Genomic DNA, 12,957 nt, shown 5'->3' with positions numbered 1-12,957 from the left:
TATAGGTGTGTAGTGTGTTTTGATTATGTCACCTCCGTCACCTCCCCTGTGCCCTCACACCCTTACTAACTCTGTTCCCCTTCCCAGCCAGGCCCTCTTCTACTTTCATGTCTTTATTTTATGAGCTAATCGGTTTAATTAAGATAACTTAGCAAAGCATAGGTGAGTAGGGGTTATTTAAAAGAGCACAGACAACTTATCAATGGCTACAGCGCTGTGGAAAGCCCTCTCTCACATTCCCTTGGCCACCATCAACTGCTTCTGGGGGGTGCTAGGCCTCATGAGCTCCCCTTCTTTCCACAATGGGATGGTGATGAGCCCATTCCTGTGCATGTCTTGTGCAAATCATCACAGCTGCTGAGACTAAGGGTGAAACATCTACGTTGTGACCAATCATGTTTTAAGACATGCTAGAACTTCCTTCTGATGTTATATTCTTTCTACTCCCTCTTCCATGCTGTTTCTCAGACATGGAGGGGGTAATATTGTTGTCTCATTTGGGGCTAAGTGCAAAAGTCGCTTATTCTCAACACTTTGGCCAGATATGAATCTCTGCAGTAGCTACAAACCCTTGCAAAAGCAAGCTGCTCTGGTCAAACCCAGCAGCCACAGTAACCAATGGGCATAACTGTAAGTATTTAGAAGTCAATTTGACAGGCACACTGTGTCCACTCAGCAAGACCCCTGCAGAACCTTCTCCACTAGGCCTCATCTCCTCCCAAGACCAGGTTTGCAATACCAGATATAAACCCCTTCTTTAGAGAGAACTTCAAGCCCAGCCACAAAGCATAACAGTCATGCTACTCTTGCGGCTGTGAGCACATCCAATGTGGCGTGGTAGTGTACGGCACTACAGGTTCACAGCTAGGGAGACTATGGAAATTCCCTCTCAGCATCTGGATAGAACCTTCCAGCACTGTGAAAACTAGCCAGCAGAGAGAAAGCTTCCATTGTAGACCAGCTTTATTTCTTCATGTCCTGCAGCCCAAGAACTTGTGCCTTCATTAACACCCCTAACAAGTTTCCTACTTGTCATAGTGTATTTAGAAAAGGAGCCTGCTTAATGGTTGTATTTACCGAAGATCGAGACCCATTTTTAAAGCATCCTGCTTTCTGTGCTTTTTCACAGATGAATCTTCAACTTCTGAAGAAGGGACATCCTCGGGTAATACTTTCTATCACATTTCCTAAGCTAAACACAATTTCAGTCTTTCCTCTATTGGCAAATGCACACAGTTGTGTGTCTCCTTTCCGTCCCTAGATACATCTTCAACCTCAGAAGAATCAAGTTCTGCAACTGGTAAGTCCCCTGTTCTGATGCTTCGTGTACTGAACAGAGCTACTCATGTGTCACATTAAACTTAGAAAAGGAACCTGTTTACCGATCACTTTGGCATCAAATACAGATCAGTGAAAGGTTTTAAGTTTCACTTCTCTGGTTTTCTACACAGATACATCTTCAACCTCAGCAGAAGAGTCAAGCTCCTCTGGTAATATTTTCTGTTGTTACATTTCTTTTTTTCTATGTTTAACCACAATTCCTTTTAGTTACTTTTTTAAATGAGCAAACATAGTGAATAGTTTTAGTGCATCGTTTTTATATAGACTTTGTTGTTCTCTCTCTCTCTCTCACACACACATACACAAATACACACACATACATCACACATACATACACATACACACATACACACCACACACACACACACATATACACACTTACACACCACAAACACACATACACACCACACACACATACACACATATACACACACATATACACACTTACACACCACAAACACACATATATACCACACACACACACACACACACACACACACTGCATGTTTTTAACATTCCATTTCTAGTAAGTCCCTTTATATTTTGCCATGTGTGTTCTATTCCCCTCTCCTTTCTTAAAACCTCCTTTTCTCCTCCCATATCCCTTATCTGTTGACATATATCCACACTAATATATAATAAATAATATTATACATATATACACACATATATACATATATAGGATCTGCATATGAAAGAATCTGGTATTTGTCTTTCTGACTTGTTACTTCACATAATAATTTCCAGTTGCATCAGTATTCTTACAGAGTCTGTAATTTAATTTTTCTTTACAGCTGAATAAAACTACATTTTGTGTTTGTGTTTTATACATATAACATTTTCATTACACCCATCTGGTGATGAACATCTAGCTACTGTGAATATGGTATAAACATCATTATGCCAGTGTCTCTGTGGTAGGACTCAGATTCCGTTGGGTATACACTCACACTGGCACCTGGGTCAGATGGTAATTCTAATTTAGTTTTGTGAGAAACAGCCACATGATCTTCATAGTGACTCTACCTGTTTGCACTTCCACCAGCAGTGAATGAGGGTACTCCCCACACCGCCATGATCTTCATAGTGACTCTACCTGGCACTTCCGCCAGCAGTGAATGAGGGAACCCCCCACACCGCCATTAGCATCTGCTCATTCAGTTTCCTAATGGTAGCCATTCTGACTAGACTAAGAGGGAAGTAGTCTATTTTTATAAATTTGTGTATGAGTCTGTGTGTGAGTATATGTAGATGTGAATGCAGGTACTGTCTGAGTCCAGAGAGGATGTTAGATCACCTGGAGCAAGGCACAAATAGTCATCCCCCTGCCGTGGGTGCCTGGATCTGAGATTGAGTATTCTGCAGGAGCAGTACTTGTTTTAACCACTGAGTTAAAACACTGAGTTCTCCAGCCCCAGAAGTCATCTTACCCTGCATTTTCCTCATGGGACAAAGATGTTGAACAACTTCAAAAATACTGACCATTTATGTTTCTTTTCTTTGTAAATTGTCTGTCCCTTTTATCAATCCAGATGTTGAGTGACAGTTTTAGGGATTTAAGTTTTGCAAGTTTTATGTATTCCAGATAATAACCACCTGTCTGAATCATAGCCCAAAGAGATTTCCTCCTACTTTGTAGGCTGTGTGTTTACTCTGACCAGCTCTGTTTCTTGTTTCAGTCCACACCCCATTCATAATTAACCTGACCTTCTGTAGTGCAATTTGTGGGAGCTGTTCTCTGGTAAATACAGCTAACAATGGATACTGGGTCAGAGAGTTTTCTGGAGCACTGTCATAGCACACCCTGTTCTTCTCTTAAATTGTGTTCATACGTATACAACGCAGATTCCAATTTCCAATCATACACAGAAGTTCATTTCTTAAACACAAGGAGAGCATTTCCCTTCCTATTTGGCAAATGACCTAGCTATGTGTTTTCTTTTTGTCTACAGATAGTTCTTCAACCTCAGCAGAAGAAAGGTCTTCAAATGGCAAGTCTGCCTTGTGCTATTTAAACTAAAGGAATGAATGTCTTATTTATTAGGTGTATTTGAAAAGTGAACCTACTTAGTGATCAAATTGACCACAAAGTAAAGATGATGGAAAATGCCCCCAATGTCATTCAGTAGAAGTTAAAGCATCCTGTCCTTTTGGTTTACACACAGACATGCCTTCAGATGTAATAGAGGAGATGTCTGCTAGCCTTTCATATTTTTTAAAAAGTTATACATGTCAGAGCTTTTCTGCTTACTTTTGGCAAATGAAACTAGCTGTGTTTCTTCTGCTCTTTGTCTACAGATATGTCTAAGACCTCAGCAAAACCCACCTCTCCAAGTGGTGAGTCCCATTTTTGTCTGTAAGCTTACATGATGAGTTTTTGTTTGTCAGATTCTACTTCAAAAACGAGCTTGTTTATTGATAACATTTGGCATCGAATAAAGACCAATACAAACACAGTCATTTAAAACAGCCCCTTCTCTGGTTTACACACAGCTGCAGCTGAGGTCTCTGTTAACCTTCTCAGCCTGTCGGCATTTCTTAACTGAAACACAACTTCAGCTGTTGCTCTTTCTGTTTGGGGAATTAAACCTCTGTATGCAGGACTTTGTCTACGACAGAAGCCTGATGTACACAGAAACCCCACATCCTTTCCACAGAGACGGTATTCAGGTTTTCTTCACTCAGCCTTAGACAACAGTGTGACCCCTCCACTACAGGTACCTTCTGCCCATGTGCTGATATTAATCAGATGAACCTGAGGAAGACTAGGGCAGAGGGCCCACATGCTTCTACACACACACACACACACACACACACACACACACACACACACATGCACACACGCGCGCGCGATTATAACAGTAATTCTATTCACTTGTTCTTTTGTTTTATATTATGCTGTTGGTTAAAGCAAAATATTCTTCTCTATTTTCCATATCAGACCAGACCATTCTCTCATTCTTCCCTGGGTATGTTTCTTGCAGTTCCTGGGGAAACACTTTCTGAGCATCCTCAATCCAACACAAACTAACAGGCCAGGAGAAGGGGAAAGAGAGGAAATAGGTGTCAAGAGAGGCCAGTCAGGTCTCCTCTGGCACAGCAGGCCTCTACTGGTGGCCTCTACATTGAACGCTGGGATGGCAGAGAGATGCTGGGGACAGGATGAACAGGCTGGCAGAGCCTCAGATGCAAAGCCAGGAGGAGAAGGTAGAAATGACCCCTTACTTTTGGAGGAAAAGGAGTCTCAGAGAAGAAACATATTTGCTTAAGGTCACAGAGCCAGGGTAAGACAAAAACCAGGTACAGAAACGCTCCCTCATCTGTGTCCTCCCAGTGCCCAGGGTTTACTGGGGAATCCTCCGATCCTGGTGACATTTCTATCGTCAGTAACAAGCTTCTGCTACTCTCTTAGTTACTAACTTTCAAGTCCTAGTTGAAAATATCCAAGTTTGAAACTCTATGAGACCTGCTGTGAACAGATACCATGACCAAGGCAATTCTTATAAATGACAACATTTAATTGGGGCTGGCTTACAGGTTCAGAGGGTCAGTCCATTATCATCAAGGCAGGAGCAGAGCAGCATCCAGGCAGATGTGGGGCTGGAGGAGCTGAGACTTCTACATCTTCATCCAAAGGCAGGCAAGAGAAGCTTCCAGCAGCTAGGAGGAGGGTTTCAAAACCCACCCCCACAGTGACTCACTTCCTCCAACAAGGCCACACCTACTCCAGCAGTCCAGACCACCGAATAGTGCCACTCCCTGGGCCATTCATATTCAAACCACTCTACCTGGTTATTACATCCTTCCTAGATGCACTTAAGATGGCTTCCTCCCTCCCCAGTCCTCTCCCTTCCTCCCTCCATCCTTTATCTCTTTACTTACCAATTCACTTCTTTCTGTCATGACTCCTTTTTGCCAGAAGGTTTCCTCACTTTCTATTCTCACTGTTTCTTGACATCAAGTACGGTAGGCTTTTGTTTGCAGATGAGGTTGTCACAAAGTACTCATCTTACACAGTTAGGGTCACACATGCCATCTACTTCCTCTGTGAAAACATGGTGGTCTGAATCACTCCCTGTTACACAGAAAATGCTTCCCAGAAAGAAAGGATGGTACGGTAGCCATTAACCCTTACCTTCTTTCTTTTCTAAGGCTCAACCCTGAGCCCAGCACAAATGCAACTCCTACAGCTTATGCTCCCAAAATGCAGAATAGTTAGAAAGAACATGAGCCTTGGGATTGAAGGTTTGACCTGTGAATGACCTGGTCCTTGTGTACAGTTCCTCTGAGTCTTCTATTTTTTTTTTCAATCCTAAAGCAGTGATAAAACTTTCCCAGATTGGGGCTGGAGAGATAGCCCAGTGGTTAAAAGCGCTGACTGTTCTTCCAGAGGTCCTGAGTTCAATTCCCAGCACCCACATGGTGACTCACAGCCATCTTTAGTAGGATCCAATGCCCTCTTCTGGTATGTCTGAAAAGAGTGACAGCATCCTCACATACATAAAATAAATAAATCTTTAAAAAAAAAAAAAAAGCTTTCCCAGATTAGTTTTTGTAAAAATTGAGGGGATGAGGCTGGAAAGATAGCTCAGAGGTTAAGAACACTGGCTGCTCTTCCAGAAGTCCTGAGTTCAATTCCCATCAACCACATGGTGGCTCACAACCATCTGTAATGGAATTTTATGACCTCTGCTGGTGTGTCTGAAGACAGCTACAGTGTATTCATATATGTAAAACAAATACTAAATCTTTTTTCTAATTGTAGGTGTAGACTGTTATGTTGCCCACTCAAAATGTGCACATGAGAATGTTCTTAAGCCATGTTCCACACGCCAGCTTCTCACATACCCTGCCATGCCTACATGTGGAAACACACACATGGAAGTGTACACCACTATGGAACAGGCTTAATACTGTAGACCTGCAGTCTAATGTAGAATTTCAGTTAAGCCACATTTTTAAACTGATTTTTATTGGATATATTTCATTTACATTTTAAATGTTATCCCCTTTCCCAGACTCCCCTAAAATCCTCTCCTCCTGCTTCTATGAGGGTGTTCACCCACCCATTCCTTCCCACCTCTCCACCTTGACATTCCCTTACACTGGAGCATTAAGCCTTGGCTGGACCAAGGGCTTCTCCTCCCACTGATGCCCAATAAGGCCATCCAGTCCTACATGTGCATCTGTCCATGTGTACTCTCTGGATAGTGGCTTAGTCTGTGGGAGCTCTGGTTGATTGGTGCTGTTGTTCTTATGGGGTTGCAAACCCCTTAAACTCCTTCAATTCTTTCTCTAACTCCTCCATTAAGGACCCCAGTTTTCAGTTCAATAGTTGGCTGCCAGCATTCGCCTCTGTATTTGTCAGGCTCTGGTAGAGCCTCTCAGGAGACAGCTATATCAAGCTCCCGTCAGCATGCACTTCTTGGCATCAGCAATATTGACTGGGTTTGGTGTCTGTGTATGGAATGGATCCCCAAGTGGGGCTGTCTCTGGATGGCCTTTTCTTCAGTCTGTGCTCCAAACTTTGTCTCCATATTTTCTCCTGGAAATATTTTTGTTCCCCCTTCTAAGAAGGACCGAAGTATCCACACTTCGGTCATCCTTCTTCTTGAGCTTCATGTGGTCTGTGAATTGTGTATTCCAAGCTTTTGAGCTAATATCCACTTATCAGTGGGTGCATACCATAGTTCTGTGTTTCTTTTGTTGTTTGTTTGTTTTTGTGATTGGGTTACCTCACTCAGGATAATATTTTCTAGATCCATCCATTTGTCTAAGAATTTCCTGAAGTCATTGTTTCTAATAGCTTAGTAGTACTCCATTGTGTAAATGGACCACATTTTCTGTATCCATTCCTCTGTTAAAGGACATCTGGGTTCTTTTCAGCTCCTGGCTATTATAAACAAGGCTGCTATAAACATAGTGGAACATGTGTCCTTGTTGTATGTTAGAGCATTTTTGGGGTATATGCCCAGGAGTGGTATAGCTGGGTCCTAAGGTAGTACTATGTCCAATTTTCTGAAGAACCACCAGAATGGTTTTCAGAGTTGTTGTACCAGCTTGCAATCCCACCAACAATAGGGGAGTGTTTCTATTTCTCCATATTTTTGACAGCATGTGCTGTCACCTGAGTTTTTTGTCTTAGCCATTCTGACTGGGGTGAGGTAGAATCTCAGGGTTGTTTGATTTGCATTTCCCCGATGACTAAGGATGTTGAACATTTCTTTAGGTGCTTCTTAGCTATTCAATATTCCTCCATTGAGAATTCTTTGTTTAGCTCTGTACTGCAGTGATTACCTATCTTGCTGGCAAAGAAGACGCGCACAGGATCCTTCTATAGGCATTTATTGCGGGTTTGATTGTAGTGGCGAAAGACCCTGAGCCCAGAAACCAACCCTCCTTATATCTGCTTAGGAGGACTGTGTTGCTACCTGATTGGTGCATTCTGTGCGTCCTAATTAGCATACTCAGAGTCAGCATGAATCAGCAAAACAGGCATATGTGCATGGGCACTTAGGTTGTTTATCTCAAAACTGGCCACCCTCCCTTCGGGCTGGGCGCCATCTTGTAATGGCAAATGCAGTGGCTTCCCACACTGTACCCCATTTTTAATAGGGTTATTTGATTCTCTGGAGCCTAACTTCTTGAGTTCTTTGTATATATTGGATATTAGCCCTCCTTCAAATGTAGGATTGGCAAAGATCTTTTCCCATTCTGTTGGTTGCTCTTTTGTCCTATTGACAATGTCCTTTGCCTTACAGAAGTTTTGCAATTTTATGAAGTCCCATTTGTCAATTCTTGATCTCAGAGCATAAGCCATTGGTGTTCTGTTCAGGAAATTTTCCCCAGTGCCCATGTGTTCAAGTCTCTTCCCCACTTTCTCTTCTATTAGTTTGAGTATATCTGGTTTTATGTGGTGGAGGTCCTTGATCCACTTGGACTTGAGCTTTGTACAGAGCAATAAGAATGGATTGTTATGTATTCTACAGTTGGCTGCCAGTTAGACCCACACCATTTGTTGAAAATGCTGTCTTTTTTCCACTGGATGGTTTTAGCTCCTTTGTCACAGATCAAGTAACCATGGATGTGCAAGTTCATTTCTGGATCTTCAATTATATTCTATTGATATACCTGCCTGTCTCTGTACCAATATCATACAGAGTTTTGTTTGTTTGTTTGGGTTTTTTTAATCACAATATATCTCTAACACAGCTTGAGATCAGGGAATGTGATTTCCCAGAAGTTTTTTTATATCTGAGAATAGTTTTCACTATCCTGGGTTTTTTGTTTTTCCAAATGAATTGACAAATTGCTCTTTCTAACTCTATGAAGAATTGAGTTGGACTTTTGATGGGGATTGCATTGAATCTGTAGATTGCTTTCGGCAAGATGGAAGCCACATTTTAACCCCTTCTTTTCATGACTTTTTTTTTCAGCCACAGTTCCAACTTTGACAAAAGTGACTTCAGCACCTGGTAATTATCACTATGCTTGTTGTAGCTCCGTCCTCTAATTTTCTACTACCACATTTATCTCAGCAGCTGTCGCTAATTTTTTCTCCTGGCTTCCCTCTGTATAGTTCAATGTAGTGTTCCATCTTTCTCACCTAAAATGGCACCTGAGAAATATGAGCAATTTTCTGCCCTTTACTGTCAGCCCTTATAAAGATGTTGCCTAATGCCAGGTATGGTGGCACACACCTTTGATCACCAACACTCAGGAGGCAGGGGCACATGAGTTTCTATGAGTTTGAATCAGCTTAGTCTGTATATAACAAGTTCCAGGCCCAAGTGAGACCATGTCTCAAAAAAAAAAAAAAAAAAAAAAAGAAAAGAAAAAGAAGAAAAAGAAAGAAAGAAAGAAAGCAAGGAAGGAAGGAAGGAAGAAAGAAAGAAAGCTGCTTATAACATTTGATTTTTTTTTCTTTTGAAAAATAAGGATATAAAGCTCTTTTTTGAGCATCTAATAAATTGTTTTACTCCTGGAGAATAAGCAAATCATAACAATATTCATCACATTTTGATGCCAAGAAAGAAATATATTCCTGCACTCCAGCCAATAGAGCGAAGTCTGAAATAACCACAAGTATTTCCTCTCTGGCCTGAATCTGAACCTCGGGCCTGTGAGGGGCACGTATGTAGAGCTCTCATGTTTTTACACTGATGATGTCTTTACCTCTTTCCCTGGCAGTTTTTGTTTCTTTCTACTCACCAAAATGATAAGGTGTCTATTGATACAGTTAGGATCACATGTCCTTTTCATCCCTTACAGCACCTTACACCCCTACAACCCTTACACCCCTACAGCTGTGGGTATATCACATGCCCACAGTGTGGGGTCACATACACTTGTAACTCAGCTCTAGGACTTCACTCAGAAGATAACCATGTGTATTCATGAGTGACGCTTTGGTCTTCCTGTTGCTTGATGGAAACCAGGACCTTATTCTTCCCACTGAGCAGCATCTTCAGCCCAGTCTCATAGCTTTACGACATCAACTAGGCCAACAGAGGGCAACTGTCATAGACCATCACACCATAGTCAGAACTTCGCCTTTATTGTTCACTAAGGCTTTCCTTCGGGCCAAACAGCACAAGTGCTAATTATTACAAAGACAAACCACCAGGCACCCTTCTGTGAGTGCAGACCATGTAATACAGGCATGCCTCCCACGAGGATGGCTCAGTCAACAATGGGTCTTCTACATGTGCAGCAATGGCTTCCTAGACTGTTCCCTAGTGACTCCACAGCCAGCTTTTTGTAACACAACAAAGTCTCCAACAACACACTTCTCAAACTATATTCTCACAGGTGAGCAGCATAGTTGTGCAGGTTTTTGCCTTTTATTTTTTGATTCAAAATTACGTGTTTTGAAGTATTTATATGCAGTAGTGCACGTGACACAGTCTACCCATTGCCCTGTGGATGAGCCCCCAGGTCATTTCCTGTGTATAACCCGGTGGAGACTTCTGCGATGCTAAGATCTGTACACAGTGGTAGAGCAGCTAAATTACATAAAACAGTTTTGTTGTTAAAATGTTGTCTCTGAAGAATTGTAGGACTTTCACCAGGCGTACTTTAATGAATCAGGGCAATGCCTCCATTTAAAGCAATTGTTTAACAAAGATTTGGGCACGGGAGGTTGAGGGTGGGGTGTGGCTTTTGTTGGGTCAGCTTTTGCCTGGTTTTGCTTTAAGTTATGTAATTTTTAAATTTTTTTAAAAGATGTTAGATGTTTGGGAGACTAGGCTTGCTCTTAATGGCTTTAGAGAAGGAAGTCACTGCACGTGTCTCTTCTAGAAACCTGACCTGAACTGACTTCTTTTGCTCCATAGATCTGCCTCTGCGCCTGCTAGGCGGCAGGAACCGCTGTGAGGGCCGGCTGGAGGTGCGGCATGAGGGGCAGTGGGGAACTGTGTGCGACGACCGCTGGAACATCAAGAACGCCCGGGTTGTGTGCCGCCTCCTGGGCTGCGGTCCAGCCCTGGGCGCCCCTGGTAGAAGCCATTTTGGGCCCGGTACAGGCCCAATCCTGATGAATGAAGTACGCTGCTCAGGCAGAGAGGACTCTCTGGAGAGCTGTGCCCACGCTGGCTGGACAAGGCACAACTGCCACCACCAGGAGGATGCTAGTGTGATCTGTGCAGGTAGGGGCTCCTAGGCAGGCAGGTGTGAGCTCCTGCGAAGGTATGAGCCCAGGTGTGTGAAAGTCCCCAAGCTTTACCTCAACACCATCCCTACGTAAGGCATTCGTCCTTTAGCCAAAATATCCCATTTTAGGACAAAGAGTTAGTGGTGATGATGTTTGGATCATTCTGATCTTGTTAATGAGCTTGCTCTAATCTCAGCTCAGTGAAATATTTCAGTCAGAAAACAGCCGAAGAATTACAAGGTTCAAAGAAGGGAGTGACAGTTTCATGGAGCCGTTAAGAGCATAGCAATTGTTGCAGCCAGACACAGCTTATCCTGTTTACTTTCTGTCTCTGAGGTCATCAAGGGCCCCATTCTGGAAACATTATGTCACCCAGACCTAACTAACCCTCAGAGTCTAAAACACACTCCAGTGTCCTGCCTTCCCTGCCTCCTTTGTATCAAAGATTTTGCCTGCATCTTCCCTGGAAGATACTTTATTGTCAGCTGTCTTTCTTGACATTCTGACTACCGCCAATATGACAACCAGTGGTTCCAGGTTATCCCTAAATGGCTCCATGTAAATTTCAGAGAGTTGGAGAATTCTAAGGCGTGAAAAAGCCTGAGTTCACCTCGTCTATTCTGTTGCTACTTTTATTACTGGTGCACAGACCATAGTCATTGCCTTTATCCTGTGCAAGCCCTGTTTTATATGGACATGGGGCTCCCCCCCCAAAAAAAAAACAAAAAAACAAAAAAAACAAAAAAACGAAAGAGTCCCCAAAAATCCAAGCATTAACAAGGAAGTGGAAGTTGTGTCATTCTATTCTGGAGCCTGTACCTCCCAGACTTTAGTTGTTGTGATGCCTCTTCACAGTTCAGCCATTCCTCTAAGAATCCCACTTTTAAAAAGGATCCACATTCTGTTCTTCTGTATAACAAAAGAGCTCATTCCCCGTGTCCAAAGATATTGGCTGTGTCTAAAGGACTTAACTGAATCTGACTGTGCATTTCCTGGGCTTAGCCTTGGCCCTGGGACTCCGTCCTGTCTTGATTCTGAGCCAGAGACGTCCCTGATATCCCAGAGTGCATTTTTCTCAACTTGGGGCCTCAAGCATGCTTGTGTGTATAGAAAGGAAGGAACCAAGAGCCTATTCATACAGGGGGGATTTGCTACCGCAAACCTTGATGTTGATAACACCTGTGTTCTCGGTGCTACTTCACATGTGTCAGAATCCATGTCTGTCAAGAGTCACTGGATCCTCTTTGGATCTTCTGGAATATTTTCATGTCATTCATTACCTTCCAGCTGCAATGGTTTGTCTAATGATGGCTTACTGTTCTCTGGCATTTCAGTCCAGTGACATTTGCTTTTCATATCAACAGGTCCAGCAGACTCTCGTGTTCCCAAAGATAATGGTAAAGTCATCTTTCCTCCTGGGGTCTGAAGCTCTTTGGGGAAGGAGCTAAGAGAATAGCTAAAGGGGGGAGAGAAAGGGGACAGTGGGAAGTCGGAGAAGCCCCTTTGTACCCAGGCTCCTCTGTCCATTCTTGTTCTACCCTTCTCCCCCCCCCCAACTTCTGTGCAAAGATTCAGACAGATACATGTTCAGACAGCGTGCCATGAGTTGTCCTTTACCTAGGCAAAGCTCTGACCTGCATAAGCTGCAAAGAGCCCTTTTTGAGAATAGTAGGAAAGCCAGTGTCTATAAAGCATAAGGTCCTGAGCACCCACGTAAAAGCCAGGCACAGCTGTGTCCATCTGTAATTGAAGCACTGGGAAGGTGGAGACAAGGAAGGGATCCTGAGCACTTGCTGGCCAGCCAGTCTAACCACAAAAGCAAGCTCTGAGTTAAATGATATACCCTATCTCAAAAAATAGACAATCATCAAAGAAGATATCCAACATTTATTTATGGCCCCCTCTCCATACATGTGCGAGCGTGCGCACTCACACACACACACACACACACACACACACACACA

The 12,957-nt window shown here is 42.9% G+C and overlaps 1 protein-coding gene across 1 annotated transcript in view; it reads left to right on the top strand.

Annotated features, from left to right (window-relative positions):
* Positions 1-12,957, top strand: part of LOC308417646 (scavenger receptor cysteine-rich domain-containing protein DMBT1) — a gene marked incomplete at both ends in the record, with an annotated part of 50,834 nt that overhangs the window by 33,930 nt on the left and 3,947 nt on the right. Inside the window, 6 exons of the mRNA XM_080912992.1 lie at positions 1,130-1,165; positions 1,262-1,300; positions 3,640-3,678; positions 8,778-8,816; positions 10,677-10,988; positions 12,358-12,390. Coding sequence (XP_080769118.1) covers positions 1,130-1,165; positions 1,262-1,300; positions 3,640-3,678; positions 8,778-8,816; positions 10,677-10,988; positions 12,358-12,390 — 498 coding nt within the window. The remainder of the gene's footprint in view (positions 1-1,129; positions 1,166-1,261; positions 1,301-3,639; positions 3,679-8,777; positions 8,817-10,676; positions 10,989-12,357; positions 12,391-12,957) is intronic.

Source organism: Micromys minutus (genome assembly GCF_963924665.1).
Source record: "Micromys minutus genome assembly, chromosome: 2".
NCBI classification, from domain to species: domain Eukaryota; kingdom Metazoa; phylum Chordata; class Mammalia; order Rodentia; family Muridae; genus Micromys; species Micromys minutus.
This window is presented reverse-complemented; position numbering and strand designations above follow the sequence as displayed.